Source organism: Thamnophis elegans, chromosome 2 (genome assembly GCF_009769535.1).
Source record: "Thamnophis elegans isolate rThaEle1 chromosome 2, rThaEle1.pri, whole genome shotgun sequence".
Lineage (NCBI taxonomy): Eukaryota > Metazoa > Chordata > Lepidosauria > Squamata > Colubridae > Thamnophis > Thamnophis elegans.
This window is the reverse complement of record NC_045542.1, coordinates 67,041,491-67,062,406: the sequence shown is the minus strand read 5'-3', so window position 1 is coordinate 67,062,406 and position 20,916 is coordinate 67,041,491. Positions and strand designations below refer to the sequence as shown.

The 20,916-nt window shown below is 38.5% G+C and overlaps 1 protein-coding gene across 1 annotated transcript; it reads left to right on the top strand.

The window, feature by feature from the left end:
• Positions 1-3,817: 3,817 nt before the first annotated feature.
• LOC116504860 (F-box/WD repeat-containing protein 9-like) lies at positions 3,818-19,103 on the top strand. Its single transcript, XM_032212080.1, is given in 12 exon segments — positions 3,818-3,877; positions 4,569-4,967; positions 4,970-4,996; positions 5,626-5,765; positions 7,320-7,448; positions 10,875-10,987; positions 13,469-13,558; positions 14,820-14,970; positions 16,627-16,740; positions 16,854-16,943; positions 18,526-18,591; positions 18,758-19,103. Coding segments are annotated over 11 exon segments (1,392 nt in total). The 5' UTR covers positions 3,818-3,877; positions 4,569-4,570; the 3' UTR covers positions 18,833-19,103.
• Positions 19,104-20,916: the final 1,813 nt, after the last annotated feature.

The following is a 20,916-nucleotide window of genomic DNA, read 5'->3' as shown; positions in this document are numbered from 1 at the left end:
TAAGAGGTCACAATAACTATCTTGTGCTGTATTCTTAAAACGAGACAGCTGTAAACTTTCCTGCCACTTGGACTTGAGGTATTAAATGTACCTAGCCTGGCTAATACAATATACACCAGAACTTTAGCCACTAGCCAATTTTCTGACAAGATTTTGTGTTTCATCATCTATATTATAGATTTGTTACTACACAAGTCAACTGTACTACACAATGTACTTACTATTTTATCTTTCTGGACAAGGTTGTCCTTTAAACTAGATGATAATCATACATGTGTAATCATGTTTAGTTACCAAAACACATTTCAGTTACATAATTCATTTAAACAAAAGTAAAAGGATTGTATATTTTATGCATGCATTTGCAGAACATAACAATACGAAATACCTGAACATGCACATAACTTCATACATTTGTGTTCATACATATATAAGGTGACCAGACATAACGCTTTTGGTGGGACACCCCCGCTTTTTGATGCATTTTCCCGCGTCCCGCCCGCTTTTGTAAAAGGCACGCTTTTTTTTGGCGCTGGCAGCTCCCGCCCATCAGCTGCTGGGCTGGCTCATCGTTCTGTTCTATGCTACCTACAAATTTAAGCCAGCCCAGCCTGCCACTCACTGATTTGATTGGCTGGACTCCAGCCAATCAGTGAGCTGGCCAACCAGCTCACTGATTGGCTGGACTCCTTAGCTGAGGACGCAGAGGAGTCTCCATTTTATTTTGTCTTTCTTGTTGGGGTTGCAGCTGCGCTTACTGGTGGTGAGTAAAATTAATCATGTTTTGTAAAAAAATTTTACTCGGGAGTAAATTTTACTTACTCCCGAGTAAAAATTTTACTTGGGAGTAAAAAGCGGCAAACTTCCACGTGGTTCCATCCAGACTTGCCGCCTGTGCTGGCTGGGAACTCCGCAAAGCCAAAGGGGGAGAAGGCAGGGGGCTGTCTCCTCCTCCCAGCCCAGCAAACAGTCCTTTTTTCAGCTGTGCAGACAACTTCCACGTGGCTCCCGGCAGAAGCATTTTTTCGGGGGAGGGCTCTGCCTTAAGCAAGAATTGCATTAAAGACCAGAGCAACAGGTATTTCCTTATTTGCCTGGAGAGACAAATAATTCCTAGGGATACTTGCCATGTTCTTTCATCACCATGACGATCTTATTTTTTTGAGCTAAATGTATTTTTTCCAGTTTGAATTGGGCATAATCTTTTTTTATTGATCCACTGTCAGGAAGAGGGATTATAATTTAAACAGATGATTTCAGTGGCATCTTTTTTATTAATTTAAATTTCTTTCCGTTCTCCATACCCATCTTCTTGTATCAAATAATAGCTGTGGATTCATTGGTATTAAGTATATGTTTGAAGCAGTGCAGGAAATCTTGAAAACTTATGAATTTCTCTCCCCTCTGTGGCATTAGGCCTTAGTATCTGATTTGCTATATAACTTAGCAGTAGTTATTAGCACTCTTGGTGAATGATTCCCTTTTCTCAAATTATCTTGAACAATAGTTTGCAGTGTTTTCATATCTTGCACCCAGCTTTTTAAATTTATTATTAAATAATTTGTATTCTATCAGGGGCTTTCAGCAGTTTACAGCAACAAAAATGCCAATAAAATTATATTATTATAAAATCATTGTAACAATTCCACAAAAACAATAAAAAGAAAATCCAGTGATAAAACCATATTAAATCCCAATGGCTCTAGAAGACAGAATAATTTGTACAGCCTTCCTGAATGGACAGCAGGTTAGGGCTCCCTGCTCTTGGGGGAGGTTTCCAAAGGATGGGCACCAGCTGAAACCTTCCTCCTGAGAAAGCCCTACCTTTGTCATGAATGGGATTACAGGGCCTCCCCAGAAGATATTTAAAGCTCTGGTAAGATAGCTTTGAGGGGGGTGGTCTTTAAATATTTGGACTTTAAGCTGATTTTGGAACATCTGTAAATTTGAAAGCACAAAAAATGCTATTGGCTTGTTTCCAGATGAGTCATTTACTGTAAGGAGTATAGGCTCAATGTATTTTAAAATAATATTTTATTTATTGTGCATATGATTTTTTAAAATAGTGGTATTCTGTGTTGATTCTTTTTTTAAATTGTCTTAGACTATTTAAAAAAAGATTCTATCCAAAATAAATTGAAACAAGCCATTTTTAAAATTTCTATGCACAATACTTTGAAATGGACTCAGGAGTCATGATTGACACTGAGTGAATTTGCACTTTTAATAATCAGGAAGATACAATGGCATTGAAAAAGTGACTGATGACCATTTTTCACACTTAGCGACCATTTTCACACTTAGCGACCGTTGTGGCATCCTCATGTTACGCGATCAAAATGTTGATGTTTGGCAACGGATTCGTATTTCTGATGATAGTTTGAAATGGTGACAGTATAAATTATTGCTGGTGTAATACTTAACAATGGTTTTTTAAGGATTTCTTTTATTTATAGAATACCTTTTTTATTATTTTGGGGGGATTTTACTTTTAAATTGTTTATAAAATGTATTTACTACAAGAAATGTTCCTTTTTGCAAATGTGATCTTTGCAAATCTTTGTGATGCAATATGTTCAGACCAGGTTTATGTGTCTCAAAGTGGCTGCTATTCTATGGGCAGGCCAGGTTGGTGCAAGGCAGCTTTGCCAGATTTGGTGTGTTTCACCCTCATTGAATTTTATATCGTATAAATAATGGAAGGAGGAAGGAAGAGAAAAAAGGAGGAAGGGAGTGAGTGAGGAAAGAAGAGGATGGAAGGAGGGAGGGAGGAAGGAAGGAAGAGAGGGAAAGAGCAGAAGACAGATAAGGTGAAGGTAGATAAGCAAGAGGAATGAAGGAAGAAGTGAGGAGTCTCGAGGAGGGGGAAAACATTTAGTGACCAAAGTTACAATGGCATTGAAAAAAGTGACTGATGACCATTTTTCACACTTAGCGACCGTTGCAGCATCCTCATGGTCACATGATCAAAATTTTGTTTGGCAACAGATTCGTATTTATGCTGGTTTCAGTGTCCTGGGGTGACCTTTTGACAAAAAAATTTTTTTTTAATCAAGCCCCCCCCCCCCCCCTCAAGGGTGTCCCTCTTTTCCAATCTGAAAATCTGGTCACCTTATACATATATTCTAAAAACCTTACAAAGCAATCCTATCCTGCTGAATTCAATTGTCTTAATCCTCGTTGACAAGTTAAACAGTCGTTTTGTTAATAGAAAATGTAAAATAATGTTTTTAAAACACTGCCATAAGCCAGATAATAAAATAGCCAGATTTCTCTAACGGTATGGTTGAGGCTGCCGAAACGCAGCTGCTACTGTGGGGCCATTGTTTTAAAAAAAAGCTGCGGCCTAGAAGTTCTTGTGCGCACGCTCCGTACTTGGAACCCAGAAAATCGGAGGCTTGTGGAAGCGCCTCTCCTAAAAGGTTGCTTTGCGTCATCAATTGCCGCCGGAAGCGGTTGCTCCTTAGAGACGAGACGCGCGAAGGCGGCGCGACCTGTCAAGACGAAGCTTTCTTAAATCGATGGTGCCGATTCTGAGGCAGGTTGCCGTGAGGATTAGGATCCTGGCTCACTGCTGAGGCCGGGAAACAAAACTCGACGTTTGGATTAATCTTTTAAGTGTGTGGAGCTCTGCACCTGCAGAACGGGGCTCTTCCTACGGCGTTAAGGCGGGCGTGACCGCTCTTCGTATGCCATGTCTGCCTGAACGGAGGAGTTGTCTTCGGCAACAAGAGCTGGATTTTTCACTTGATGCACTTTCCCGGCTAGGTACATGATAAGCGTGCGCGGAGGAAGGAAGCGAGAGGAGGAAAAGAACAAAGAGTAGCCCTTTTTAGAATCGGCTCTGGGCTGTGTGCGCGGGGAAGAGGAAGATGAGGTTCGTTTCTAAAAATGTGTTTGGTAAAATAATGATTAAAAAATGTGAGAGAAGCAGTTGCTTTTGTGAGATTTGGACTCTGCCTCTCTATGGTATCAAAGGATAAGCTGTCTTTCCGGAACCTGTTCTAAGAACCTGTGAGCATATTTCTGGGTTGGTCATTAGGAAAAATGACAGCCATTTCAGAACACAATTTCCCCCTCCTGAACTATGCTTTGCCCATAGGATGTGCATGAATTGAACATTCCGGATGTAGCTGGCAACCAACAGTTTTATTTGTGTGGACTCGGTACTCATTTTCAGATGAAAGTTTGGAAGTCAGGATGAGACCAACTTTTCTAATCTTATTCTTTTCTCTACCTATGAACAGTATTATTTGAAGAGATAAAACAAACAAGATTATTTCTACATTTATCTTTCAGAAGTTGTCTTGTTAATTATGTAGGAATTTTTTTGGGAATGTCCAATAGATAATTTCTTTTTACATCTTGTACCTTGAGCATCATTTTAAAATTGTCAGGCTTAAGTGTACCTATAATTCATGCTCTCAAAACATCCCTTTTGTTGCATAAAACTTTTGTATTATTAATTGAAATATTGTATTAATTGAAATATCAATTTCTAATAAAATAGTATAACTTTGGTTTTTATCATCCCTTACCTGAATTGTTTGCTTCTTGCCTTCCTGCAGCAATGGAAACTGTCCCAAGTTCTTCTGTTGAACAGCAAGGCTCTGACAATGATTGTGACCCAGAAAGCAAAATAGATCCAGATACCCAAGCCCTAGAGTATGTGGAGCGTGTTCTTGGAACTTCAAATCAGTCCAGGCAAGCAATCCAGTGTCTGCCTCTAGAGTCTCTCTCAATAGGTGGTAAAGTCCGAACATCAGACCTCAAATCACCTCTAGAACTGAAAAAATCTTCTGTTGAAGAAACTGCTTCAGGACTATTATCTCTTCCTCTAGAGTTGATTTTAGAAATCTGTTCCTATCTGCAAGCCAGGTTTGTTTTGCATGTCCTTCCTTTAGTTTGCAGGACACTGAGGGACATTGTGCAAGATGAAGTCACTTGGAGAATTCGAGTTTTAAGAAGAATGGCAATTGCTATCCAGTTGTAGAAGGTAGGTGGGTTTTCTTTCTACCTATTGGTGACCTATATTTTAGCTTTTCACAAGCAGCTTCTTGCATGATTAACTTGATTTTAGGGGAAGGTGGAACTGGTGTTTTAAATGTAGATGATGTTGGGAGGGGAAAAAAAAGCTAAAAGGAGTTTTCCTTTTTGTCTGAAAAGTAAAAGGGTTATCACTAAAAATGAGTAGTAATTTCACTCGAGCTACTTTTCAAATGCTGTAATTTGTAAATATTGTAATACTCTGGGTAGAACAACAATAAATATTTCCTAGCCTGCTTCTCTTTCATTTTTGGAGTGTTGCAGGTCAGCTCAATAATATTGTCTCTGAACTGATAGTACCAAGTCCTTTATTATTTAAAGATAATGTCTTTAACGTGTTAGTTCCCAAACTGAAATATTAGAATTTGTCATAAGTCACTTTTGCAATGTTGCAACTCTGGCTCCATTATGTAAAACTCCTGTGTTTTAGTATCTATCCTATTTTGGTGTTTTAAATTCTGTAAACATGTTAGCCTTTTATGTAAAACCACTATATAAACATAAATAAGACACATAAGCTTAATTTTTTTTACACCAAACAAAAAAATCTCTCTCTTTATATGGTTTTTTTTTTGGCAGGTAATGATTTTAACTGGCCAACAGCTTGCATTGAACTAGAGGAACACCTCCAACAATGGACAGAGAATGGCAAAAACACAGAGTATTTTTCCCTTACTGAAGGGCACTTTGCTTCTGTTGATTCTGTACTGCTCCTTCAGGTAAAAACCTGTTTCTCTTTGCTGATTTTAATGATGCAGCATTTTAATGTTCCAAACAGTATATCCGTCAACATTCAAAGTTTAGTTGAAAGGAACATGTTGAACAATGTTCTGCATTTTCATTTTTCTGTCAAAAAATAACTAACAAAATTCATCTGACCAAACATCTTTCCTCTGTGTTATGCTCCATTATGAGCATAAGTAAGTAAGAACTCATAGTAAGAACTGGTTATGTATTTGTTAACATTTTATATGAAATTATTCTTTAGACCTAAATGCTGAGTACAGGATTAACTATGGCCACTTCCTTTAAAATAGCAATAGCAGTTAGACTTATATACCGCTTCATAGGGCTTTCAGCCCTCTCTAAGCAGTTTACAGAGTCAGCATATCGCCCCCACAGTCTGGGTCCTCATTTCACCCACCCTCGGAAGGATGAAAGGCTGAGTCAACCTTGAGCCGGTGAGATCTGAACCGCTGAACTCCAGATAGCAGTCAGCTGAAGTGGCCTGCAGTACTGCACCCTAACCACTGCGCCACCTCGGCTCTCAACTCTCATTTGTCTATCACTTAATCTAAAAGTATTCCTTCTTTGCTACTATTGTTTCCCCTTCATTCTTATTCTTGATTAATTACTGCTAAAGTACTCTGTCAAACCATTCTGATATTGTCTTTATAATGGGCTTTTAGTTTTATGTTTATTTCCATTTATATAGCAGCCTATCTTACTTGTGGGACTCTGGGTGGGTTATATGTAAAAAGAACAGAAAATGAACTTGCATAAATTAAAACTATTAAAACAATAGTTCACAAAAATAAAAATGCAGGAGAATATCAGCCAATGCTCCTAAGCAATGCAGCCCTCTTGTGGGCTCCCCACATCCACTGGGGATTTGACTTCAGGGACTTCCTAAAGTCCAAGATTGGACACAATCTGACCTATGGTGACAATCTTCCAGAGAGTGGATGATAGCAGAAAGGGCTCTCCTCCTCTTGGGACCTGTTAGATAGAACTTCTTCATGCAAGGGACCCACAATATGTCCTTTCTGCTGGATCTGATGGAATGGGTAAAAGTAATCAGGGGAAGGCAGTCCTTCAAACAACCAGGCCACGTGCCTAATAGGGATTTGTAGGTCATTACTAGCACCTTGAATTGAACCTGGAAGCAAATTGGCAACCAATGCAGCTCAGAGAACAGAGGTGTAATGCACATCTATCTTGGATGGACATAACTGCCCACATTTTATTTTATTTATCAAATTTAGAAACTACCCATTTCCCTCACAGAGGGACTCTGGGCAGCATACATATAAAATATTGTCATGTTTTGCACCATCTGTAGCTTCTGAATATTTTTTAAGGGCAGGTCTATGTAGAACATGTTACAGGAATCCACTTGGGAAATGACCAGGGTTGTGAGTGACAGATATTATACATAATTTGCACTGAAATAAAGTTGGAAGTCTGCTCACTGTCTTTGTGATACTACTCTGCAATATGAGGGACACTAACGTGTATCATAAATTAGCATTTATTTTTATTATCTTATCCAGGGTGGGGATCTGTGTATTTCTGGCTCTCGAGACCGAAATGTCAATTTGTGGGATCTAAGGCAGCTGGGCAAAGCACCAGAAAAAGTTCTAGTGAAAACGCTGGGGACAGAGCCCAATGGAACACACAAGGTAACTCTAGATTCTGAAGCAGATCAATGCATTAAACATAAATATTAAGTATTATTACAGAAATTTTGTATCATCAACCCCCAAATTTCCATCTGATAGCCCCATTCCATTGTTTAAACCAGAAAATAAAGTGCAGCGAGTTTCTGTGTGTGTGAGGTGTATACAGGTAGCCCTTGAGTTACTATTGTAACTGAGCCTTTGATTATAGTCATAAGTAATGATAGTGATATAGCAGGTCATCACATGACCAGAACCAGTTTTTATGACCTGTTTTGCAACAGTCATTAATCAAATGCAGCCATCATAAAGTGAATACTGTGGTCATTATGCAAACCCTTTGCTTGCTATGAGGCAGTTTTGCCAGAAATCAGAAGTAAATGCTGGCTTCCTGCAAAATTGTGATTCATGATTATGTGCTTGCAGGGTGCTGCAGATGACTGTAAATATGGGCCGGTTGCTGAGAGCCCAAAATATGGTCACATTGGGGGAAGCAGACATCAGAATTTCAGAACCTGCCCATAACTATGTTCTGGGGCACCATCATAACTTCAAACAGTTGTTAAGTGACTGGTCGTAAGGCAAGGACTGTCTATATGTATATGACATCACTCATGATTTGGAACTTTTCTAATTAATGGCTGTATATCACTGTCTCCCTCTTTTGAACATTAAACCTTCCATTTTTACAAGCTTCTTTGTTGTTTACTGTAAAAAAAATTAAAATGGTCCATGCTTTTTTATGGCTAGTTACAAAGAAAAGTGTAGGTATATACATGAGTACCGTATATGCTATCCTGGCAGAAATATGGGCTGTTGCTGCCAGGAAACAGATGACATTTAGAAAATCTTTCAGTCCTCTCTAACCTCTGAGCAGGGAGTGACCATTCCTAGTGAAAAGGAAGGGAATGCTTCAGCACTTGACTATAGTGATGTATCAGTGCAATAGGTCTGTGTCCAATCTTGGACTTGAAGTCCCTGAAGTCAAATCCCCAGTGGATGTGGGGAGCCCGCAAGAGGGCTGCATTGCTTAGGAGCGTTGGCTGATATTCTCCTGCATTTTTATTTTCTTCTGCAGTGAATAGAGAAAGTCCACGCACCTGTTAAAATGCCAGGTTGTTGCGATGTAAAAAAGTCAGACCAGGATAAATCACTTCAGAATTCTTTCCACCTCTAACATATAAATTGTACAATTCAACTGAAAAACAAATTGAAATCTTTTATGCGGGGAAGGGGGGGATAATAAACTTGCAATAACGTAGTAGCATAAAGATGCACACCCGTAAACTAATTCTTTGTTCAAGCACCTTCTGACAACATTCAGACTTTTGTGGTAGGAACCTATCAGCAGGCCACATCTTGCCTTGGGAATTTTTGCCCACTCTTCCTTGCAAAAACATTCCCAGTCTGTCAGGTTGCAAGGGCATCTCCTGTGCCTAACCTCTTCAGATCATCCCACAGATTCGCAACTGGATTCAGGTCTGGGCTCTGACTTGCCATTCCAAAACTTTGATCTTCTTCTGGTTAACCATATTTTGTTGATTTGGAGGTATGCTTTGGGTTATTGTCATGTTAAAAGGGGGAAATCCTCTTCATCTTTGGGATTTTAGCAGAGGTTTTCTGCCCAAATTGACTGATATTTGGAACATTTCATGATTCCTTTCACCTTGAAGAAAAGCAGTCCCAGTGCATAATGCTGCAACCACCATGCTTCACTGTGGGCAGGTTGTAACTTTTGATGATGCACAGTGTTGTTCTTGCGCCAAATCTACTTCTAGAAATCATGGCCAAAATATTCATCCTTGGTCTCATCAGACCATTTTCCCCATATGCTTTTGTCATTCTTGATGTAAGTTTTTGCAAAATGTAGCCAGGCTTGGATGCTTTCCTTTATAAGAAAAGGCTTCCATCTTGCCACCCTATCCCACAGCCCAGATACATGAAGAATGTGGGAGATTGTTATCACATGTAGTACAAAACCAGAACTTGCTAGTCATTTCTGCGGCTCCTTTAATGTTACTATAGGCCTCTTAGCAGTTTCCAACCAGTTCTTGGTTATGTCACTATCGTGCCATATTTTTCTCCACTTGTTCACTCCATGGTATATCCAATGGAAATGTTTTAGTGTCCTTCTCTTGTCCTTCTCCTCACTGATAACTTCCAACTTTGATGCTTCGTAAGCTTTTTGTGAACCATGATTTCTGCTGTTGGAGGCAATAGAGTAAATATCAGAAAAATCCTACTAGAACAGCTGAACTTTATATAGGCCTGATCAGGTTCACTTTAATTAATGGCAGGTGTGTATTGAATACTATTTAATATAATTTTGAATGTGATTGGTTAATTTTGAACACAACCCGACTTATAAGATGCTGTGAACATTTATGAAGCCACATTACTTTAGGGTTGTTGTTTTTTTTGGTAATCTCACCCCCCCCCCTCTTAAAAGATTTCAGTTTGTTTTTCAGTTGAATTGTACAGATTAAGAATACTGAAGCAATTTATCTTGGTTTGATTTTTTTTTTACACTTGAAAAACCTAGCATTTTAACAAGTACATATTTACCACTGTACATATTTACCACTGTACGTAAAAAAATTATGATACTAAATTGAAACTGAGTTTGTGTTCTACAATGATGTATATTTATTAAGCTGCTGTATCTTATTTCATACTAGCTGATAACCGGGTGTAGCCCGGATATGTATTTATCCCAATCCTGTATTACAGGGAGCCCCTTGTGGAGTATTGCAAAGCTGTTACCATGGCAACTCCACTGGGCTGTACAGTAGAAGCCATTTTAAGGCACAACAGACTGTATCTTAACAGAACTTGAATCCATAAGGCACACAATCACTACAAAAGTACTGTGACTTGACACTATAAATATAATTCAGTCCTTTTCATTTCAGTGGCCCAGGTGTTCTGGAGTTATGCTGGAGCATACACAAACCCACAGAGCCATAGATAGATAGATAGATAGATAGATAGATAGATAGATAGATAGATAGATAGATAGATAGATAGATAGATAGATAGATAGATGGATGATAGATAGATAGATAGATAGATAGATAGATAGATAGATAGATAGATAGATAGATGATAGATAGATAGATAGGCAGGCAGGCAGGCAGGCAGGCAGGCAGGCAGGCAGGCAGGCAGACAGACAGACAGACAGACAGATATAACAGGAGATTGGTTGTCTTCAGAGAATGAAAGCTCAGAGTTTGCCGTGTATAACAATATGAAGAAAAAGCAGAAGGAGATAGAAAAGAAATATTTCTGTAGTTCACCTGGAAAAGTTAATTGACCTAACTGTAAGCATTTGTTGTAATTTTGTTATTGTTATTGCAAAGATTAGCTGAAGTTGTCATGTATATTTTGTCCCTCCTCCCCCCATTTTTTTTCCCCTCCCACACTGCCTAGGGATGGGTTTGGTCTCTGGCTTCACGTGATAACTGTGTATGTTCAGGCTCCTGGGACAGCACAGTGAAGTTATGGGATATAGCTGCTGATGGAAAACAGTTTGGCGAAATCAGGTACTGTTGCTGCTTATCCTCTTACACTATATTTATTTGGAAGAGGTAAATGGAAGGAAAGGAAAACTAGATTCAAAGAAACAGTATAATAATGACCAGAGAATAAAGATATTGGCTTCAGTCCTTTAATCAAAGTAGGATGTTAAATCAAAGAGATTTAACATCCTACTTCCCAAATCAAATCATGACAAAAGGCATAAAATAATACAAATATCCAGTCTTGAGTTATAATACATGTCAGATAATTTTGTCTGTTTTTTCTTTTGTATTTCCCAAGGATTATTAGAAAGACGGGATTAATGTACAATTACTATTGTATCAACATAAAAGGTGGGGGGCAGAAAAGACTAGACAAAGTGGTTGTTGTGAAGGAGCATTGGAGAGTGAATAAGGACAAAACCTGATGCAGACCTACCCAGAGCCAAAATATCAACTGAAATGTACAATAACCCTTCTCATCTTTCATCTTGACCTTGTATACCTTATCTCTCTGATATGCATATGTAGCAGCTTGTAGTCCTTCTAGAAAGTTTAGATTTTTTCTCTCCCTATCTTTGGGTTCATCCCCTTGTATTTGGCTGTGAGATATTTCAGGAAAAAAATATTTAACTTGTATAGGTACAAGTCTACAAGGAAAATTCCAGCTCACTTACAAAGTTGCCTCACCCTATCTCAGGAAGGGAGGTTATTCTACATAAATGTATTATAGGTATAAGAACAGTGCAACCTTTTTCTAGTCTTACATTTCTAGAATTTCCAAACTGATATGCTGGTTTTGGATCCAGAGAGCTGGAGGTTGCAAATATAATGAAAACTAATATAGTGGACTATTAGAATACACTTCCAGATTTATCAGACCTTAGTGCCATGATGGTGAACCTATGGCACATGAGTTGTTAGCTTCAGCATGCATCCGTGCGCGGGCCGCTGATTTTGGGACTTCCAGAGGGTCGAGGAAACAGTTTTCACCCTCCCCAGGCTCCAGCCTACTTCCGGCCCTCCCAGGCTCCAGAGGCTTTCCTGAAGCCTGGGGAGATGAAAACGGCTCTCCGCAATCCCTCCGGAAGCTGGAAACTGATAATTTCCAAAATTCTGGTTGGCCCATTGGGCCCATTTTTTGCCCTCCCCAGGCTCTTGCTCTGGACACTTTCCTAATGCCTGTGGACACATGCACCTTGCTGCATGCACATGCGTAGGTAGGCGGGCGCATTGCATTGTGGGCGTGGGGACACACACTGTGCTATTGCGCGCGCACACACAATTTTGGCACACATTTACAAAAAGGTTTACCTTCACTGCCTTAGTGTATTGGATGTTTCGTATAATAACTAATTTCTGTGATGGCTTACTTCATGAAGCAGATGGTGGCGATTGCATCATCTGCATTAATTTATGGTGTTTGAGTGGAGTCATTATGCAAATGCCCAAAATCACCAGATGATATTAAAAGTTCACATTTAATGATATTATCTATCTATCATCTATCTATCTATCTATCTATCTATCTACTATCTATCTATCTATCTATCTATCTATCTATCTATCTCATCTATATTAGTATTTATGAATTGCTTTGCTCAATCTATTAAAATTAACATTCTCTATAATTTAGCATGTAAATAAGTCCTATAGTGACTCTTCTGATTTGCACTGAAAGAGAATGAAGGTTAGGCCCATGCTGGTGAACCAAGGCACAGTTGGCACACGGAGCCATTTTTTAGGTCACATGAGGCGTTGCTTTGTCAGCAACAGTGCACAGTGCAGGCTGGCCAGCTGATTTTTCGGCTGATTATTGCCCTCCAGAGGCTTCAGGGAAGCCTCCTGAAGCCTCTGGAGAGCAAAAAAAAAACCCGTTTGTGCATTGAGCTGTTTTTTTGCCTTCTGGAGGGCAAAAATCAGGCCTTCCGGTCCAACTAGAAGTTGGAAAACGGGCCGTTATTCGGCCTCCGAAGGGCCTCTGGGGGGATGGGGAAGACCCTTTTTGGCCTCCCCAGGCTCCTAGAAAGAGTCTGGAGCCTGGGGAGGGCAAAAAAATGGATCCACCATGCCATCATGTGTCAAAAGTGGGGGGGAGATTGGGGGGAGGTGTAGGGTGGGGGGGTTCATGCACACATGTACAGGGGGAGGGCGCATAGAATTATGGGTAGGGCACCACACACACACAACCCCCCCACTCTCCTCCCATTTTTGGCACACAATGGCAAAAGGTTAGCCTCATTGAGTTAGGCAGACAGAATTTTGTTAGTTGATGCTGCAGCAGTGGTTTTCTTTCTATTGCTTTTCCACCAATCAGTTGTAGTAAATGATGCTAATAGACAGTCACTGCAAGCAGCAAAATGGGAACTAGCTAATTTATGTTGCAAATAGTGTAGTCTGAAATAATGGAAAGCCAAGGCTGAGCAAAGATTTACTGACTTGAATGTGTGACCGTAAAATATGCTTCTTGACACATTGTCTGATCCTTCCTTTTGGATTCTAGAGGGAAAGCAGCTGTATTGGTGCCTTTCCTTATTTGCCCGACATTCTGGTCACAGGAACATATGACAAGAAAGTGTCAGTCTATGATCCACGAGGTTAGTACCAGTTGTTACTTTACATTCTTGATACATAAACACCACTTCCTGCTTTCAAACAATATTGTCACCACAGTTAAGGCATAGGGGATCACACGATGGCATTTCAGGTACTTGATAACTGGCTGGCATTTATGAGTGGTTGCAGCGTTCTCCAGTCGTGTGATTAAGTTTTGTTTTTGCCATTTTTCAGCAAAAAATGCCCATAGGTTCAGTTGGAATCAGACTTACAACTATGTTTCACTTAATGACTATGTGGTTAACTTGATGTTGCAGTGATGTGCTTACGAACCATTGCAAAAAAAATCATATAATTGAGTCCGGTCACATAATGGACTCAACTTACAACATAACATAATCAAACTTGTGGACTTGATTATGGTTGTAAGTCCATAGATTACTATATGTCAGGGTCTTCTTATCTTAGTGGACCAAGAACAGCCAGAAAAGAAAGGCTTATTCCATCTATCTAGACATAGATGTCTTCTGTGCCAGATTTGTGCATATTGTGGATGCTCCCAATTAATTACTACCATGTAGAGGTTGCCCATTCACAAAATGTCTATGAACCACTCACAAAACACTCAGTTATCAGAAAGCAAACTATTGAGGTTATTCCCCATCATTTTCACTAGCACCAACTGTAGCTACTTACAGTTTTCTTTTTCTAGAAAAGAAGGTCCATTTCTGAACATGGTTGCAGTTATCTACCATTTTTATTTTCCCTGTGGCCAATGCAAAGCCTGGAAGTACAATATTCTTGAAAATAACTCTGTTTTGCAGCATACCAATTTCTCATTTATTATGTTTAAATCAATAAATTTTGTTTAAAAAAATAATTAGGTGGGGGTAGGGAATCTGGCATCAAGAGGCATATTGGTAGCTTAGAGTACGTTGCCACCCTACAGCTACAATTAATTTCTGAAGACTGCCATCTCAAGCAGAAAGCTTGCTGCAAGAAAATTATAATTGCCCACTCTGATTGTTTGGGTATAAATTCTTTTGATGGGTAATACATTTCTGTATAATCGAAACCCCTCCCCCCAAAAAAAATTCATCAGGAATGGGGAGACGGCAAGAGAATTCCTAAAGGAAGTTCTGCTTTCTCTCTCTGCTTGCAGTTACCTTGATAATTAAATGGCAAAACCTCAAGTGAAGAAACAATTTATGTGATTATAGTTGAGCAAGCCACAAATTTTATAAGATTTATCTTGTGCAGGTGACTGGGCTCTTGTGATGCATCTCTTGGCCCTCTCACACGCTGCTTATGCCCCAGTGATGAGCCGCAGGCTTCACTCCAGTGCAGTCCTATCCCTTGCAGCTGACGAACACTTCATTATCTCTGGCAGTGAGGATCGGACGCTGGTATGTTTTGACAGGCGGACCAATAGTGTACTTCAAAGGCTTCAGGTGAGCTATTCAGCTTCAATCTCTTTTTCATTTTCAAAACTAACCACAGTTATGGGGGGGGGGGACCCAAGAAAATCTAATCCTTCACTTGTTCATACAATTGTTCATATTTTCCTTTAGATTTAAATTGAACAGATCTGAGAGAAATTAGATACATATTAGAGTACAGCAATACAGTAAGAATACAGGAGTTAGATAAGAATAAGATAGTGTTAAGGGACAAATCTAGATTATATTAGTAAGATAATAGCTAATGCAAAGCTAATAGTACAAGGAAGTAGAAGATGAGATTAAGTAGGAGATGGAATGGATTTCCAATAAGCACCATGGTAAAGTTAGACATCCTTGCTGAAGGGGAGTAGTGTTTACGGTGAGTGAATATTAGCTGCAGACAAGCAAATTCTCTCTGTAGGAAAAAAAGATCATGTGATTGGTCATTCACACACACTCACATAAGTAGATTACAAGAACCGGGCTTTATGATTGGCTTGTGAGTCAAATGGCTACAAGTTGAGTGATACAATCTAAGCTCACAGTTGTAACACAGCCTGTTATGTACAAAATGCTCTACCGAGCCTTATTTCTTAATCATGTTGGAATTATTGTTTACTGCTTGGAAATATTAACAGAAAGTTTTTAAGGTATTCACTGAGTGAGTCTCTTTTCTAATTGAGAAAATAAGTTTTAAATGTGATTTTAGAAAACTAAAAACAGATATTTGGATTTTAAAAAGATATAAAAAATTAAAACTAATTATAAAATCCTTTTTGCTTGAGTTCATTGGGGAAAAATGATATCATGGGATTTTGAAAATTGGACACTAGGGGGAACTAAAAGAAAATAAGTATTACAGCTAAATGAGAAGTATACTTTTGAGCTGTTAACAAAAAATGGAACAAAATAATTTAACTATATTTTGAAGGACATTTTGAACAATAGACACAGAAATTGTGTCTTAATTTTAAGAATGTTTGATACCATAGATAGATTATATCTATGTCACAGAAGAAGAACAAGCTATACCGGATAAGGCTGAAATTGATTTGATTGTGGATTTAAATATAAGAAGTTACAAGAACAACATGGAACAAGATAATTCAGTGGCCATAAAAATGAAACTGGTTGATGTCTTGATATTTAAAGGGGACATACAAGTATTGAATCAGAAGAGTGAATTGGATAACATTTTCTTACTGGATGTTCAAAAGAGATATGTTAAAGGCTTGAAGGACTTTTTGAGACAGGATAAAAAAATGAAAAATAAATCAAATTCTAGGACATTATTTGAAGGGACCCAAAAACTAAGATTGTTAAATTATGGAGAAGAAATCTATAGCTGGGTTATTTGATCAAGTTGGTATTTATTTCTGGTAACTTAATGAACTTTTGCTGATAAGAAATAAATTATGAGGATGATGAATAAAGGGGTTAAACAATAAGAAATAGGATAGAATTAAATGTATCATATATTTTTCAATAACTAAGGAAGAAAATAGAGGAATTTAATATTTACCTGAGACAAAATGTATATAAGACTTTACTTTTGTATATAGGTTTTATAATAACCTACTGACCATGGGGATTGTGTTATTTCATACTTAGTCTGCTGTCATGCAGAACTGAGCCTATGGCAATGATATTTAACTTTTCCCACAGCTGGACACATACCTATTTTCCATGTCATACCAGGGTTCTCAACTATGGGCTGGAGACAATCATGGAATGCTGTATGTCTTTGAGAACAATGGAGGGCATTTCCGGCACATTCGGGTATGGTACTGATAGTAGATCATGGAGGGACAGAGAAATATGGTTCTTCTCTAATTTCCACACATAAAACAATTCTCTTTCATTTGACGTCTCACTGCTTTTTCTTTTGTCAGTATTTTGATGTAGGTCATCTCTCTCAGATCACTGGAGTCCAGTACTCATTGGGTGCCCTGTATACAACTTCTACTGACAAGACGCTCCGTGGAAGAATTGTGATGGGATCTAAGTACTTTATTAGGCATGAACAGTTAATTTGCCAATAGCAAAATCGCTTAGGCATATACCACTTTATAGGACTTTACAGAAGACTCTGAGTGGTTTACAATGTCAGCATATTGCCCCCAACAATCATTTGTCAACCTCAGAAGGATGGAAGGCTTAGTCAACCTTGAGCTGCTCAGGATTGAATTCCTGGCAGTGGAATGCAGAATTAGCCTGCAATACTGCATTCTAACCACTGCTCCACCACGACTCATAATTTTCAATCTATGTCTGTTTCATTATGGGTTCATCAAAAAGTAAATTCTCTTCTATTTCTGCAGTGGTTTATTTTTAATCTGCACAAGAAGTTGCATGAATTATATTTTAAATGTGTATTTTCTTACCGTACTTTTTGGAATATAAGACGCACCTTCCCCCCCCAAAAAAAAGAGGGTGGAAAATGTTGGTGCGTTGTATACACCAAATACAGCCATTTTTTGCCTCCTGAAGCCCCGCCCCCGCATCCCATTTTTGTGAAAAATGGGCTGTTTTTTGCAAAAACAGACTTTTTTGCCTTCCTTCAGCCCCCCAGCAGGACTCTGCAGGATTCAGCAGGGCTGGGGCAAGGCAAAAATCCCCGTTTTTGTGATAAACGGGCTGTTTTTCACAAAAACGGAGGCTTATTTTCCCTCCCTCAGCCCCCAGGAACCCTCTGTAGGCTTCAGCAGGGCTGGGGCAAGGTAAAAAATGCCCCCATTTTTCACAAAAACAGAGGCTTTCTGTGTCTTCCCTCAGCCCTCTGCAGGCTTCAGCGGTGCTGGGGCAAGACAAAAAAGGGAGAGTTTTTGCCTTGTCCTGGCCCTGCTGAAGCCTGCAGAGGGCTACTGGGGGCTGAAGGAAGGCAAAACCTTTTTTTTTTCTTACTGACCACTTCGAAATCTTGGTGCATCTTATACACCTGTGCGTCTTATAGTCCGAAAAATATGGTAGTCCTTAACATGCTTTATATATTTGGTGAGTGCTCTCTTTGGACTGAAAAATCAAATCAAACCTAAAGAATAACTGAATTATTTGTGGCCTGGAAAAAATAGTTCTGCTAGTATTATGACTGAGGAGAAAAATAAAACAGAACAAAAAAATAATCACATCACTGTAGCTTCGATCAGTGGAAGCAAAATCAATTCTGTCCACTATCATTTTTAAATATTTGACTGAAAAATAAAGCAGGAATGAGACCCTGGTTGCCATAAAGTTTTAGTTATAAACCAAAACATTGGATTATCTCACCAGCTTTAGGGTAGCTTCAGATAAAGATGATGAAATTGGTGAAGGCTATCTCATAGTTTTTCACATATTGCTTCCATATCACTATATTCAGATAAGCTCCTTCACTGCATACTGCCAGGCTTTATCAGATTCTTAGACCATTATGTTGGAGAGTTGCTTATACCAGATATTGCATTGGCACAAATGTTTTGGGACTCTAGACTTTACCTATAGTAAAGTAAAATAGGGGTATTTTTTTCAATTTGTTATATCCTCTTATCATTTTTAGACTTAAAACCTGTTGGATTTTTCTTTCAGATCCATGTTCCTACAGATCCACCAAAGGTCATCTGCTCACAGACCCACAGCTGTGTGCTAAATGGGGTAAGGACATCAGGATGGAGATGCTAGTAGATATTATTCCAGGAAAGCTATGAAAGGGAGGAATCCATTCATTAGCATCATCACTGTTTTGAGTCTAATGGAATTTTATTGTGGACTTATTGCAGTTAGCTCTGCTTAGCATCATTTTTATTTTTATTTTTTTCAGATCTGTGCTGAAGGAAATATGGCAGTAGCTGCCTCAGGTGGTTTATCCTTGGAGGTTTGGAAACTCAGTATTTGATGACAAGTCACATAGTGATCCTTCCTCTCAAGTTCAGGATCATCAAGTATTGAATTATTTCTTCATAGGTCCCAGACTCCTGGTGTCTGCTGAATTGTTGTTGTTGTTGTTTAATATGTTCTTTGGGGCTGAATAATCAAATGTTGAAACCTCAGTCTTGCTTGTCCCAGTAGGGGTAACACAGAGGCTTGTATGGAGACTATCTGATTCACACTTGAACCTTAACCGTAATCCTTTCTTGCTGGCCATCTCTCTCATTTCATCTTGTGTGGCCAAAAACACATTTGTGTGTACTCTTTCCATCCTCTTGACCCTTCAAGGTCTGCCCCACTCAACATCTAGGGGCAGTATCTTCTCTATGGCTTCATGGCCAAGAAGCTATTAGCTTACCAGGTAAGTAAGCACAGGTCTAAGCACTGAAAGGGTGAATTATGGGCAGAGGGGAGGGTGATGATTAGAGAGACTACCCAGCTAACCTTAGGCCTGGTAAATGTTTATATTTAATTAAAATATTCTGCCATAATGGCAAATCAAGAGTTATATTGCCTTTTCCCTCCCTTGTGGTAAGCAAAGCATGATTTTTAAGGGATTTGGTTTAGAATTAAGAAATGGAATCCACTAAATAAGATTATATAGCAAATTTTGACTGTAAAACCATTTTCCTCAATTTTGTTGTTATTAAATTATAACAAAAACAAGTTTTGAACAAGATGAACTGTTTCTTCAATGGCATATGGCAAGGTTCACATCTTGTGCTTAGCCATATAGTTTGGTTGGTTTGTTTTAATATTATGTATGAATCATATCACAATATTTTATAAAGCATGGTTTGTAGTCTAGCATTATTGAATTAGTCTTGAGGCTTGTTCAGTAAATCATGATTAAAGTAAACCATGGGTTAGCATATTGTGAAAATCCAAAATAAAGACTGGAGTGCAACACAAAAATGTCAATGTTGCATTATCATTTATGTTTTATTTATTTATTTGTAAGTCCTTGTCATTTTATAAGCAAGAATTTAAGGACTTTGAATGCATTTGGATATGTGTACATAAACTGGCTTTTGAATTATCCAACAAAAGCAAATTGATAAGCTAAAATCTTTCCATCTTCTTCTTGTTATCTCTGAGAATTAGAATGTTACTAACTCTGAGCTGGATGATGTCATTCTTTTCCTTCTATGTAAAAGGGGTATTATAATACTCCAGAATAAATAGCAGGAATACTTGGAGTAACAAATATACAAAAACAGTAACATATAATGCCATAAAAAAGCATTTTGGCTTCTTATCAGCATCTTAGACACATCAGTTTCTACCTTTTAATCAAAACCCAAAACTTAATTTCCAGTTTGTTGATTTTTGAAGCAGGAGTGGATATTAGAATGAATAGTCAGAAAACAATTCAAAGGCTTAGTCCTTCAGTAATATGTATTGGATATGATATGATCTGCATTATTTATAAGGCTAAAGCTGAAGTTATTGAAAGCTTATTATTCAATAAACAGATTGAAAAGCACACTATCTGAATCTCACCTCCCACAAGAACCACCTGGACTTGATGTGGTAATAATAAACACTCCCTTCCCCTCATACGTACAATATCAGTTTGGAGTCAGGCAGCACAAAAATTGATGCAAATAATAAAATAAGATAAAGATCAGACTTCAGTCTAGAAAGGCAACCCATAGACTTCTTTAATAGTTTGTCTATGACATTTAACCAGTTCTTGATTTCTGAGTGAGGAATGGTAAATTATCACATCTCCGAGTATAAACAATGACTGCATAAAGACTGAAGGACTGGCAAGTAGGCCCAATCCCAAAAAAACATCTCTGGATGAGGAGAGGGCAGGAAGTCACCCCACTTTGCTCCAAACTGTAGCTCCTTGTGAGGACACTGCAGGACAGTGGTTTCCCATCAGTTTGAGAACTGGGAGACAAGGGAATCATCATACTCTCAGTTGAAGTAAAGCCTTTTAAAGGACACTGAGTTCACTAATCTTACTTCTATTCACTTTTGGAATCTCTGATTTAATTATATTAAGAATATTAGAGATCTTCAAACCAAGTTTGAAAAGCCACT